At 41.8% G+C, this 14,405-nt stretch overlaps 1 protein-coding gene across 1 annotated transcript in view; it reads right to left on the bottom strand.

The window, feature by feature from the left end:
• SIM2 (SIM bHLH transcription factor 2) overlaps positions 1–14,405 on the bottom strand; it is a 73,793-nt gene that overhangs the window by 32,811 nt on the left and 26,577 nt on the right. The window contains exon 6 of the mRNA XM_074970160.1: positions 614–699. Within this exon, the coding sequence (XP_074826261.1) occupies positions 614–699 (86 nt within the window). The remainder of the gene's footprint in view (positions 1–613; positions 700–14,405) is intronic.

The raw sequence follows: 14,405 nt of genomic DNA on the forward strand, positions 1-14,405 counted from the left end.
CACCTTGGAAGAATTCTAAAACAACAGCAGGTCACTCTGAGGTGTTCTTTCTCTTGCTACTGAATAAGTCATTTATTTTCAGTAGAACTGTGTGTAAGGTGCCTTTCTCAGCTGCTGCTTAGGTAGTAGAAATATGTTGTTTAGTTTATGGGAGAATAAATGCACAAAGTAAAGCTGAAAATATATGCTTGAATGGCAGGTGCTCATGTAGGATTACAGTATTTACCATCACCCATGTTCAAGTGCAGTAACTATTAAAACAATGTATGCTAAGAGGTTGATAAATAAACCTGAGACTGTGGAAGACATCAATCCTGAACTGAGATATTATACAGGCACATGGAGCCATATTCTGATACCCTTACTCATCCTGAACAGCACAGGGAATAATCTCATTCAAATCAATGGGACTACCTGTGGAGTTAGGTACTAGTCAGCATGAGCATGGGTATCAAAATCTGGCCCATAGTTTCAGGGTGTACTGTTGCATTAATAAGAAAATCTGCACCCAGCGGTGGCATTCTGACTCTTTTCAGTAGCAGACTTTGTTTTACAGCTACCCATATAATAAAACCTGTTACTCTTTGAACATGGAAAGGCTTCAGCATATTACCTTATAGCCGCTACATGTCAAGCCTGCATTCCTCTTAGCCAAGACACACTTCATCCGGAGAAAAAACGATCTCTCTATTTCGTACTCTGAAAGCATAAGCCATAGTATTTTAATTAATATAGGTTTCAAAAAATCACCCGTAATGTTTACTTTGACCATTTAACCTAAGTATTTGCAGGGTATTTCAGCCATTTTATATTAACCTTTCGATTGTCATTATTATTTTTAGGGAAAGAGGGCAACAGGAAGATGGCCGTGACACATCTTTGTCCCCATTCATGGTCAGCTGTCTCTGCCAAGGCCGCTGATAGTTGTGATTTATTTTAAAGGTTAGAAGAGTTGGGGGCTGTGACGTTTTGGGGTTCTCTCAAGCCAGTCAGATGTTCAGTCAACGCCTGCTTTGTAATCTTGTGTGTCTTGTGACTGCACAGCTCAATTTGATCTCTGTGATGGGTCCTGGTCAGGCAAGCCAGTAAAAATCTGGAAAGAAGACAGTGGATGAGAGAGAAACTGTCTTGAACAAAGAGTGTATCTTGCTAGATTAAGTTTTAGACTTCTAGATGAATGTGTTCACTTTTATTTGCTTGCAACCATCTCTACCTTTATTCCTTTCACTTGGCATCACTTAATCCATCCTCTTTTGTTAATAAATGTGTTTTGCTGTCATTATAAATCATCAGTGCGGGTACTGTTCAGTAAAGTGTATGATTGTGTTAAGCTGGCAGGTTGGAATGTTCTACTTCTCTGTAGAGGCAGTGAACCTAATGCTTTCTCTGAGAGGGTCTAATGAGAGGAACCGGATCCTGAAGAAGGATGATTCTGGGGTGAATTCAGGCTTGGAAACGTACTAAGGTCAGCTTGCAAGGAGTATCCAAGCTGGGCAAACCCAAGGTGAGGCTTGTGGCCTGCTGGCAGGCTGCTGAGGTGAGAGCTCTGAACGAAAGCTGCACAGTCACAAGACACCCAGGGCTACAAGGCAGACAATGACTGAACCCTTTACTGTCCTGGGTGAACCCCAGAATGTCAGAGGCATTGGGCCTCCAAACTTTAAATGAAAGGCCTTTCCCTTGAGCAGTGACATCTTAGCCTCTGCTGGCTTCAAGGGCAGGGTTTACAAATTCAGTCTCTCATATGGTAGGAACTGAAGGCAACAGGTGAACCATGGATCAATATCTTGGAAGCAGTAAAAGAATAGAAAACTTATCAAAAAGTTCATGTTGTTGTAATCTCACTGTACATTGCCAGTCATTGGGCCAAAACTTGCAAGCCTAGACACTTTATAAAGTTGCTACCTATTCAGGGCACTAACAAGCAGACTCCTCTTAAGAGAAGTTTTTAAGGAAATTTTTTTAATGGAAAAGTCACTGATGTTTTGTTAATTAAGCCCTGCTAAGTTACATAAATATCTTTAAAAAATTTAAAATCCTCACGTAGCAATTCTTTTTTTTTTTGAGAAATACCTATGGCAGTTCTAATGGTAGTCCATAGTTCTAACCTTTTGCTCCCCAGGGGGCCATGTGGAACTGGGTACCACTGAGCCCTCTCACCCATCAGCCTGGGCTCCCTCTCACACTGTGCTGCTGTAACAAGCTGCAAAGCCCTCCAGCCTGCACTTTCACCAGCATTCACACGGGTAGGGACTCACCCAGCTGCAGTTACATGCAGGCTCTCTAACCACCAGCTTCCCAGCCTAGGACCCCATAGCAGTACTGTCCTGCACTGGTCAAATCTGGCCAGTATTTGGGTTTAATACCCAATCCACCTCTCCCTCAATGTGAAGAGAACAACAGTAACCAAGCAGAGATTTTCCCCAAGTGCTCCAGTCAAAGCTCACTGGTTTGGATTAAAACATAAAATAAGTTTATTATCTACTAAGGTCAGATTTTAAGTGATTTTTAGTGATAGCAAACAGATCAAAGCAGATTACCTAGCAAATAAACAAAAAAACACAAACTAAGCTTAATATACTAAATAGATTGGATATGAATTAGCAGATTCTCTCCCTAAGAGATGATACAAGCAGGCTGCAGATTCCTAAGGGGCAAGCTGCACTTGCTTTACAACTTGGAATCCCCAGGTGTTTCATTCACAGGTTAGAAATCCCTTTAGCTTGGGTCCAGCACTTTCCTCAGTTCAGTCTTTGCTCCTCAGGTGTTTCCAGGAGTCTTCTTGTGTGGCGAGTGAAGAACCCCAGATGATGTCACTCCCTGCCTTATATAGCTGTAGCATATGACGGGAACCCTTGTTTCAAAATTCGGTTCCCCGACCGGTTTGTGGGAAAATTCTGACATCCCAAGATGGAGTCCAGAATCATGTGGCCTGGTCACATGTCCTTGTAGAGTCACAGTAGCCATTACTTACAGGCTGTTTGGAGTGTTCTCAGGAAGGCTCACCAGGTGGGGGATAAACGTCTCCTAAGGCCTATTGTTTTTCCTGACGGCCCATTATCCTTAATAGGCCATTCCCCACCCACTATCTCAACTGAAAGCATCTTGTGTGGTGGGCGTTACCCAGGTGTAACTACATTTGAAGTACAGATACGTAGTCATTTATAACTTCAGATACAAAAATCATACATGCATACAAATAAGATAATCATATTCAGCAAATCATAATCTTTCCAATGACACTTCACATGACTTATCTTGCATAAGATACATCATAATTATCCTATAATCGTATCGTAATAGTATCACTACGAAGAATATGGGGTGCAGTGTCACAACTACCATTTTGGCAGGAAGCGACAGAAGCAGCAGAGGAATCTCACTCTACTTCAATGAATGGGCACTTTGAAAGGTGTTTTCAGGTAAGTTTCAACACATTGATTTCTTCCCAGCCTTGATCCAAAGCCCACTGAAGTCAATTGGAGTCTTTCCATTGACTTCAGTGGGCTTTGGATTAGCCCCTAGTATATTGTTCTAACAACCTGTCTTAATTTGATTTTACTGCAAATTTTGTGCTGTGTATTTTTATGCATCTGTCTCCCAGTTAACACCTGCAGTTGCTTTAGCCTCAGATGCTACATAGAAACTATTAACACTCTGCATTGTACTCTATTTAAAAATCCCAGTAAACATCTGCAGAAAAAGGAAGAACTTTTCATGTTAGAGCTATGCTTAAAGGAAAAAATGCAATACACATTGCATCTCACCTAGTATCAACCTTCCAAATCAACTGCTTTTCCTGATCGTTGAACTGAAGGCCCAAGAACTTCCTTACAACTTACTGTCACTTCATGCCAAAATGCCACCCTCTGTATTATTTCAGAATTATGGTTTTACTTTTAACGTTCAATAAAATATTTTTAGAAGGCCAATTTAGGATTTTTTACAATAATATTAAATGGGACTGGAATTCCAGCAAAACATTGGAATTATCCATTTATCTTACTAATGCAAATTAGTTTATTGTGGGAACAATAGGCACTTTAATGAACTGGCATATCTACTATCAAGTTTAAATACTGATATACACAAGTAGGTGGGTGGAAGCTATACAGTATGCATCTCTATGATGGAAGAATGGTCACGGGGTTAAGGCATGGGATTTGGGTGGGTCTGAGTTCAGTTCATGGCTTTGGTACTGGCTCCCTGCGTGAGCTTCAGCAAGTCACCAACTCTGCCTCAGTTCCTTGTTTGTAAAATAAGGACAATATTTTCCTCCCTCATGGGGATATGAGGGATAACTTCAGAACCATTAATGAACAGATGGTGATGGGGGGGCCATATAAACACCCAGATGGATGATGAACACCAATTTTTAAGACAAGTTCTTTTCTAAAGATCATTCGTGGAAGTGGAAGCAGGATCTTAAGCAACAGAGCCAATACATTTTAACAGAAATATTTCTGTAGCACTAACTTAACAATTCTATCCAGAATATGTTTTGTGTACACAGTAGTTCCAATACATAGCCTGGCCTTCATGAGTCTGTAACAACAGGGTGGTGGCAAACTAGTAAGGTGGCAGTTTAACAATTTCTCCTTCCTCAATATTAAAAATAAAAAGTTCTCACTCTCTCAGTTTTCATGGTGAGGGATGATTCTCTCCAGGGAAATTCCGCCAAGTTTTTATCTTCTTCCCTGTAGAACTTTGACTTGATGGGTCAGCTTTTCTAATACTCGTATTTCCCATACTTTTTGGGACGAGTCAATTGATTTAGAGGAGTCACATCTCTTCCACGACCTTAAAATTATGATTCTTGTTGCAACTATCAAATGGGTAATCGTTTCTTTGTGTCTGTTATACAGCACAGAACTTTTGGGGAAAATGCACAAAAACACCTGTCATCTCCTTAAAGGAGTTTCTAACCTCTTTTTCAAAGTGTCTGAATTTTTGGACAGATCCACCACATGTGAAGAAACCAGCCCACTTCATAACACTCATTTCAGCATTTGCCCATGCCTGTACCATAGATGTGTTTAACAGGCATTAGGTACCACTGATAGAGGACTTTAACATAGTCTTCTTTTATGAATGTGTATATTGAGGTATAGGGACTGCTGTTCCAAATACTCTCCCAATCCTCATCCTTAATTTCCTTGCACAAATCTGCATTCCACCTCTTCATGAAAAGTGTGTTTCCTCTAAGCAAAAACTGAAAATAATTTTATATAGGGTGGAAAGTAGATCCTTGTGTTTCATAATAGTGACAAGTAATTTTTCACTGTTAATTTTCTGCTCAGGTTTACCTTTAAGATGGTGGTTTGAAAAATGTTGCAATTGCAGATATTGGTACAATAGAACTTCAGTATTTCTTGCAAGTTGATTTTTTTTCTTCAAATTATCTGAATGTAACGTCTCTGAGTAGTTGCCTAACTCTTGTAATACAAATATGATGCCAGGTTTTAAAGTCTCCCAGAGTTTTACTAGGGTTGAATTTGGTGTTATGTACTATGGACATTAGAGGTGATCAGTCTTGTCTTAATTTTTGTTATCCCATGCCTCTATTGTTGCTCTCAGAAAAGGGTGGTTATAGATTAGAGCTATCGATTAATCAGTTAATTTTTTTTAGTTAATTGCATAAGTTAATTGTGATTAAACAATAGAATACCAATTGAAATGTGTTAAATATTTGGATGTTTTTCTACATTTTCAAATATATTGATTTCTATTACAACACAGATTACGAAGTGTACAGTGCTCACTTTATATTATTTTTTATTACAAATATTTGCACTGTAAAAATGATAAACAAAAGAAGTAGTATTTTTCTATTCACCTCATACAAGTTCTGTAGTGAAATCTCTTTATCGTGAAAGTGTAACTTACAAACGTACATTTTTTGTTACATAACTGCACTCAAAAATGAAACAATGTAAAACTTCAGAGCCCACAAATCCACTCACTCCTACTTCTTATTCAGTCAATCCCCAAGACAAACAAGTTTGTTTACATTTACGGGAGATACTGCTGCCTGCTTCTTATTTACAGTATCACCTGAAACCAAGAACAGGCGTTCGCATGGCACTTTTGTAGCCAGCACTGCAAGGCATTTATGTGCCAGATATGCTAAATATTCGCATGCCCCTTCATGCTTCGGCCACCATTCCAGAGGATATGCTTCCATGCTGATGATGCTCATTACAAAAATAATGCGTTAATTAAATTTGTGTCTGAACTCCTTGGGGGAGAATTGTATATCTCCTGCTCTGTTTTACCAGCATTCTGCCATGTATTTCAAGTTATAGCAGTCTCTGATGATGACCCAGCACGTTGTTCATTTTAAGAACACTTTCACTGCAGATTTGACAAAATGCAGAGAAGGTACCAATGTGAGATTTCTAAAAATAGCTACAGCACTCGACCCAAGGTTTAAGAATCTGAAAGTGCCATCCAAAATCTGGGAGGGATGAGGTATGGAGCATGCTTTTGGAAGTCTTAAAAGAGCAACACTTCGATGTGGAAACTACAGAACTCAAACCACCAAAAAAGAAAACCAACCTTCTGCTGGTGGCATCTGACTCCGAAGATGAAAATGAACGTGCATCGGTCCATACCACTATGGATCGTTATCGAGCAGAACCCATCATCAGCAGGGATGCATGTCCTCTGCAATGGTGGTTTAAGCATGAAGGGATATGAATCTATAATGCACCTGGCACATAAATATCTTACAACCCTGGCTACAATTGTGCCCATCCGAACGCCTGTTCTCACTTTCAGGTGACATTGTAAATAAGAAGCGGGCAGTGTTATCTCCTGCAAATTGTAACCAAACTTTCTGTCTGAGCGATTGGCTGAACAAGAAGTAGGACTGAGTGGACTTGTAGACTCTAAAATTTTACATTGTTTTATTTTTGAATGCGGTTATTTTTTGTACATAATTCTATATTTGTAAGTTCAACATTCATGATAAAGTTATGGCACTGCAGTACTTGTATTAGGTGAAATGAGAAATACTATTTCTTTGTTTTTTACAGTGCAAATATTTTAATCAAAAATAAATATAAAGTGAGCACTGCACACTTTGTATTCTGTGTTGTAATTGAAATCAATATATTTCAAAATGTAGAAAACATCCAAAATATTTAAATAAATATTCTATTATTGTTTAACAGCGCAATTAATTGCACAATTAATCGTGATAAATTTTTTTAATCACTTGACAGCCCTATTATAGACACATTATTTTCGGTCTACAGATTGTCTTAATTCAAGGAACCGTGTGGTGTTTGATGGTGGGACACTGTGCCTGTTCTATATAGTTCTCGCTCTCTCTCCTGGGTTATCTAATACCGTAAATTTCTGCTTTGGTTTGCTGGATGATAATATTTTAATTTTGGGTAGCATTAGTCCTCCTCCTTGCCAAGGTCTTTGTAGGGTAGCCTGTTTGTTTGACTCTTGGCTTCTTGTGTCCTCAAATGAACTTGTTCATCAGGGTTGCCAATCATCAAGATGTTCCCTGGGATGATTATTGATAGTGTAGGGAAGACAAAATTGATCTGAGGTAAGAATCATTTTTACTGACACAATTTTCCATAGACGTGAGACTTTGTACTTTGACCAGTTTTCTACATCTGTTCTAACTTAATCAGAGGAGTGTAATTAATATTATAGAGAACCTGCCTTTTTTGATATATATATTCCCAGGTTATTTTAATGAGGTAGTCACCCATTTATATTTATCATTTATGGTTTTTACAAGTTGGGATACCTACCAAAGTCCCAAATTTCAGACTTATTGTAGTTTATTTTTAAACCTGAAACTTTACTAAATTTCAGGTTTTCCTCTTGCAATTCAAGGAGCCTTTTCTGTTTCACCCATATTTCTTCACACTGCCACATTATCCTGTGCATGTGTCTGCTATAATGAACTCTGTACTGTGTGCTTGAATGATTCCAGCTACTCATTAAATACCATATATATGAGAAATCACAAAGAAGTTAATGTAAAACCCACCATAAAGCCAAATAATTATTTGAACACCAGCCTTGCAACAAGAGGGCCAGGTCCTAAACCTAGCAACACATTATGAAGAAAACTCTAGAGAGAATATATTGCCGCTGGAATTTTTTAAATTTAATTTAATTTATTATATTTTAGTTTCCACAAAGTGCGTCATTTCAGTTATCCCCCTTCCTTCTTTAGCTAGTACATTAGACAATATGTCTGACTTCGAGCACGGTTTAAAAATAAAATGGTCTGTTTACAATTTGGTGATTTGTTGTTTTTGGGTTTTTTTTAACTGTTGCAAACAGGATAAATGTCATGGTGCAGTAAATGAAGTGCATCTGGCTATTTTGGATACTGAATTTATGCATTTGTTCACTCATATTGCACATGACTACTCCAAGCATTTCTGTGAAATTATGGTTAGCTTTATGCAACCCTAATTATCCTTGGGGGTGAAAGTATGAAATCCATCTTCATTGCTCTAACTCATCTTTCATCTCTTCTGAAAGAAGGCAGCTACTAAAATATGAGTATTTATATTCTTCTTGTAGTATGAACTTAGAAAAGATCATCATGTTTCTTTCATGATTCCCTCTCTCGTGCATTATTTTCCACAGGGTAAAGGCTACTACTTTATATCTCTGGCCCATAAGTCAAAAGTTCTGCTGGGATGGGCGTTGCGAGAAGGCAGAGGTGGTGACAGCAGAAGATTGGGGTCGCTGGGAGTGTAGGTGGTGATGAGACGGCTCAGGTTGGCAGGTGGCATGAGGGCAGGGGCAGAAGGATGACCAATGTTGCTTGCGGGTCAGGGTGGCATATAGATACCCAGCGACTGGAGGGGTGGCCTGGAAGTTCTTGTGGGCATGGAAGGTCTTATCAGTTTTATCACTGAAAAGCTTATGGTTGTCAAAGGGGAGGTCCTCAAGCGTAGTTTGAAGCTCCTTTGGGAACCCAGTGGACTACACCCAAGAGTCACGTCACAGCACTATCGCAGAAGCCAGGCACCAGGACGCGGTGTTAGTGCCATTGACCTTGGAAGGCCACCTTGGCAACCAGCTTGCTCTCATCCAGGAGACTTTGAAAGTCCTGCTGCTTTACCGAGGGAAGAAAGGCTTGGAAGTCTACCAACTTAGTGTATGCCAGGAAGTCATACTTAGCCAGGTTGGCCTGTTAACTGGTGATGAGGAACTGGAGACCCACAGTGGAATAGACCTTGTGCCCAAGAAAGTTGAGTTTCTTCGCCGCCCATTCCTGGGGGGTGGATTTGAAATGATGTTGGCGGGCACGCTCCATAGCTGCATGGGCCACAAAGGAGTTAGGTGGTGGTGTGTGAACAGAAAGTCCGTTCCCTTGAATGGCACAAAGTACTGTTGTTCCACCCACTTAGGGGTGGGGGAGCAAGAGGCCAGCATGTGCCTAACAGCCTATGTGGGTTGGAGGATTGCATCGTGTATGGACAAGGCAGTACAGGAAGGTCCAGGGGGTTGCAGGATGTCCTGGAACTGGTTCTGGGGACCGCAGATATCCTGCACAGGCAGACTGAGGGCTGCCATCATGCGATGAAGCAGGGCCTGGTACTACACATGGTCATCGGGCGGGGCAGGAAGAGAGGAGGGAGGGATGAGCGCATCATTGGCGACGAAACCAGAGGTGCCAATGGTGCCGGGAGCATCATGAGGGTCCCTGCAGGCAGAGGAAGGAATAGTGTGGGTCGGGGATAGACGGTGATGCGGGCACAGTGGGAGGCCACGGTGACAGTATGGGTCCCAAGCAGGCCAGTAAGGCCACGCATCGGGGTCGCCGAACATCAGTGCTCCCCCTGGATAAAGGAAACACGGATAGGCAAATGGGCCATAGGCCGGTGGATAAGGCTGGCTGCTGGGGTCCGGGTGGGTCAGGGTCTGAAGACCAGTCCAAGTCCAAAGATGGGTCAGGCAAAAGCAGGGCCGTTGGAACCAGCAGCACAGGATGGGACAACGCCAGGTAGTCCAGGAGCAGGAGAGGTTCTGTGGCAGGGGATGGAGGCTTGAGAGAAGCCGGAGGGTCCAAGCTCAGAGGAGAGCCAGCAAATGGCAGCATCAGCTCAGCCATTGGCATCAAAGGGGACAGGCATTCTGGAGTGTACGTGGCTGAACAGGAAAGTCCGGACAGTCCTGGTGGTGTGGACGGTGCCGGAGGTGACAGCGGCGGGCCAGTCACTGGGTCAGAAGGCAATGCCGGCAGTGTGTGGTGCTTGGACATCCAGTCCACATAAGAGCTCTTTGGAGCAGAAGCATCCAGGTCAACGTACAACTTCTCACCCAATCTGCACGCTCGGGAAGGCTATGCTATATTTACAGGTGGTCCCCATTGGGGACCTGCCCTTGCGTCCATGCCAGTGTTTCTTGTGTGCCCAATGGGATTTGGGCGGATGGGACAGTGGTGCTGGGCAGGAAGGTCCCAGGGAAGTGCTCACTGCTGGTGTTTGGTCAGTGCTCCGACAGATCTGCTGCTGCCGGATCCGATTGCGCACATGAGCGCGTAGTCGCCTCCATGAGGAACCTGCCCAGGCGAAGCTCTCTAGTTTCCCAGATACGGGACGGGAAGGAGTGGCAGGTGCTCATCGTTCATGGAGGAGGAGTGGAAGCAAGAAGCACAGTATTTAAACCTGGCTTGCTAGGAAGTGTCGCAAAGGGGTGGAGAGCTAACTGCCTGGCCATCTATGCGATGGACAACTATATACAACTAGAAAAAAAAACTATATACAAAAGAAAAAATGTAGAAGAATAGTTCTCTTAGCAAGCTAAGAGCACCGAGGAACGGGGGTTCTGATTCTGGCCATTCAGTAGTAAGAGGGAACTGGAGCAGCGTCGACCCACAGAGCCTCTTAAAGCCTCAGATACACCGTGCAGGTCAATGGACACTACTATGAACAGTTCCTGTGCATGCGCACCCATGTTTGGAATCCACGTAGGGACCACACATCTCAAAGATGAATTGAAAAGTACAGATATGTATGTTCACATTTGATAGCTTTATTTACAACATGTAGAATATTTTGGCAGATTTAAACTAGTTTTCACTGGCTAATGTTCTGAGTATTAGACATATATTTTGACAAGTAAAGTTAAATAAGCAAGGCTGTAAGTTAGTAACTTTTAGATATTATGAATTTAAATGACTGCTGTATGGTACTAGTTCTGCTCCTGGGAAACTACAAAAAGTAACTTTACATATTAAAACCTTGTAAATCTCTCCAAATTTATAATGGGGACCTTTTTATTTGGACACGGGACCTGGACAACTTGGGCAAGCTTTAAAGAGAGGGAAGATGACTAAAACTGAATTTAGAGTCAAAAATAACTCTGGGACATAAACTGATAAAAGTAGCTTTAATTTCTAATTTGGGTAAAAAACACATTAGTGGAAATGTCCTTTACAGCAGGGATTTATTTGAAGCCAAAGAAGACCAACAGCAGTTTATTTGAATAATAATCTATATGGCAAAATTCATTGACTGACTTTGAAAGTGAGGACTCCACCCAAACACAAGAATTCCCTTGACTTTAGTGGGGCCATGATTTCACTCTATACTTCAATAATTGAGTCCATAAAGGCATTGAGAATACAAACATAAATCAGCAATTTGATCTATTAAACAATAAATGCCACTCCATCAGTTTTAAAATGTGATTTAATTAAGCCAGATGCATGTCCTGAAGCAGTGGTTCCCAAACTTTTCAGTCAGGCAACCTCCTAGCTCCATTTTGTGTGACCCACCCTTAGCTCTGGCCCTGCAACCCTAGTTCTGGCCTGTGGGGGGGGGGCAGGTCAAGCCCACACTACACCAGTGGCTCCTGGGCCCCACTCTCCATTCCAGGTGTTGTGGCCTGACACACAGTGTTGCAGAACCATTGGTTTGGCCCAGTTGCCCTGAAGGGGAGAAGTGTATGTTTGCCTAGGCCAAGACACAATGATGGGTTAATCTGGCCCTGGACATGACAACCCAACTAGAAGCTTCTCATGAACACACTTGTGGTCGTGATCCACCATCTGGCAAACACCGTCCTAAGGCCTAGAGCAGGGGTTCCCAAACTTGGTTCGTGGCTTGTTCAGGGTAGGCCCCTGCTGGGCCGCAAGATGCTTTGTTTACCTGAACGGCAATGACTTCTTTCCCATTTTAATACATCTACAAAGTTTTGTTTATGTTGAAGGGAGATAAAAAAGAGTAAAGCTAAAAAGTAATGATGAACCATGGCCACTGGGACCTCTGAGCTGCGGCTGCTCAGGTAAACAAAGCGTCTCGCGGCCCGCCAGTGGCTTACCCTGAACAAGCCGCGAACCAAGTTTGGGAACCCCTGGCCTAGAGTCATGCCTTTTGCAGGAAGGCATTTCCACCAAGATCCGTAAGCAACACAGGAGGGAAAAAATGCTTAGATTCCAAAGAAGATGTTGGCAACTGTTCATCTTAATTTCCACTAATACATTATAGATTATGAAAGAGAAAATATGCATATAGAAGCTGATTAAACAAATTTGCAAATGATCGGTAAAAGCTGTGTCTTTAGCACGACCTAGAATCCAGTGTATGATGCTAAAACATCTTCATGTGGAATATAAAGTTGGTAAGGAGCTACACATAGCAGATGCCATTAGCAGAGCAATAAAGAGATCACCTACCACCTGAAAGTAGGTATGTAACTCACCATGAGGCATGTGTCTATTATAGTGCTACTTATAAAATCAGCAGAATTCCACACTGAAACACAAAGAACTAGCTGTGTGTAAATTGAAATTAACATATTTTTTTTACAAGGATGGCCCAAAGAAAGAGCATGATTAGATCTCAACCTGAGGCTATTTTGGAAAAAAAAGTATCAGTCCTCCAGGTCTAGAAAAATGTAAGCAAGGAACAGCAGATATCCTGTTTGGGACTGAGATAAGAGCTTCTATAATTAATGTGTCAGTGCAATATATGCTAATTGCTTCAGACAAACACAAACAAAAAAGCCACAGTCATGAAATCCTAGCCCTAGCGTGACTGCGCCTAAGAGAGGATTTATCTGAATTTGACCATCTATTTCCTATTAATTTATCACTACTCGAAATTGATAAGAGCTTTCACAACTAACAAGCTCACCAGATAAATGATTACCCATATAAAGTTGGCAAGTGTAAGGTCGAGTCAAGCTCCCCCTGTTGGACACTCACCAGACTGCTGTGAAAAGATCCAACTGCTTAATCCCACGTGCTTTTAACTTGCTGAGTTTGGGCAAAGTGTAGGCACCGTTCCTGGCTTTAGGACTCTCTCTCGGCATGCACTCCAGGTGTAAACCTCTGTGTCTGACAGTGGGACCTTGACAGTCCAGTTGCCTAGAAACTGAAATTAGTGTCATCTCCCACCCTAAAGCCTTCCAAAATTCTGTCAGTGAGTCCTGTTTTGTCACCATTGTCCTGTTGGGGATTTCCCACTCTCTCCACTTACCCCTTCCTCCAGACAAGCTTCACTCAGCCTCCTTTGTATACCCATTGTTCAGTCCAGAGCACAGTCATTAAGGTTAATGACTCTCCATTGGAGCTGGTTTGGGATAGACATTCTATAGCTCCGTCAGTAAATGCGAGATTCAACATCCACACAGATGATACATTTTAATCATTTTCATAATACGAGCGTCACACCATCAACCACAATTCACACGTTGTATGAGCAGATTCCCCAAATTATCACAGCCGGGCATGGAATACATGACCATGGATGCTGGTTTTCAAGAGCAGATTTTCAAGAATTTGTGAAGGCCTCCTCATCTGAACTCACAATCTCCTTGCCAAAATAGCCACAGAACAACACAGTGCCTACAAGCTATTCAGAGAGAGAAAAATCTCATAATGAAATCTAAATATGACGGATACACATCAGTCCCTGAAAGTCCACCAAGAGGGTTAGTTCCCCCAGAACCTATGCAAATTGTCAAACAACCACCTCACTTCTGACAGAAGTTCAGTTACTCAAGCCCTGAGCAAGTACAAGATGTACAACTATAACTGGAGGAAAGAGAATGAAACAAACTGTACTTTGACATAAATACAACACCACTGTCCAGCCTGATAGCTGGGCAGATAGAATGGACAATTACAGCTGGTAGTCAGCTAGTGTTGTTACATCCACACAAATACTGAGAAAATGGACAGCCAGAAATACTTGAGAAATCCTTGAGATTTACTTGATATACCTGAGACACCCCAGCTACCCGTCAATACATAGGGGGGAAATAGTGAGAGCTTGATTCCTTAAGGAACAGATGAGTGTACACAAGGACCTCTGTTCATTCTGGTGGAGTCACTACAGACAGAGTCACTGTCAAGGTGCAGAGATTTCACAGATTGGCATATAAGCAAAACAGTCCAGTTCTAAGTA

The sequence above is a fragment of the Natator depressus genome, chromosome 1 (assembly GCF_965152275.1).
Source record: "Natator depressus isolate rNatDep1 chromosome 1, rNatDep2.hap1, whole genome shotgun sequence".
Classification (NCBI taxonomy): domain Eukaryota; kingdom Metazoa; phylum Chordata; order Testudines; family Cheloniidae; genus Natator; species Natator depressus.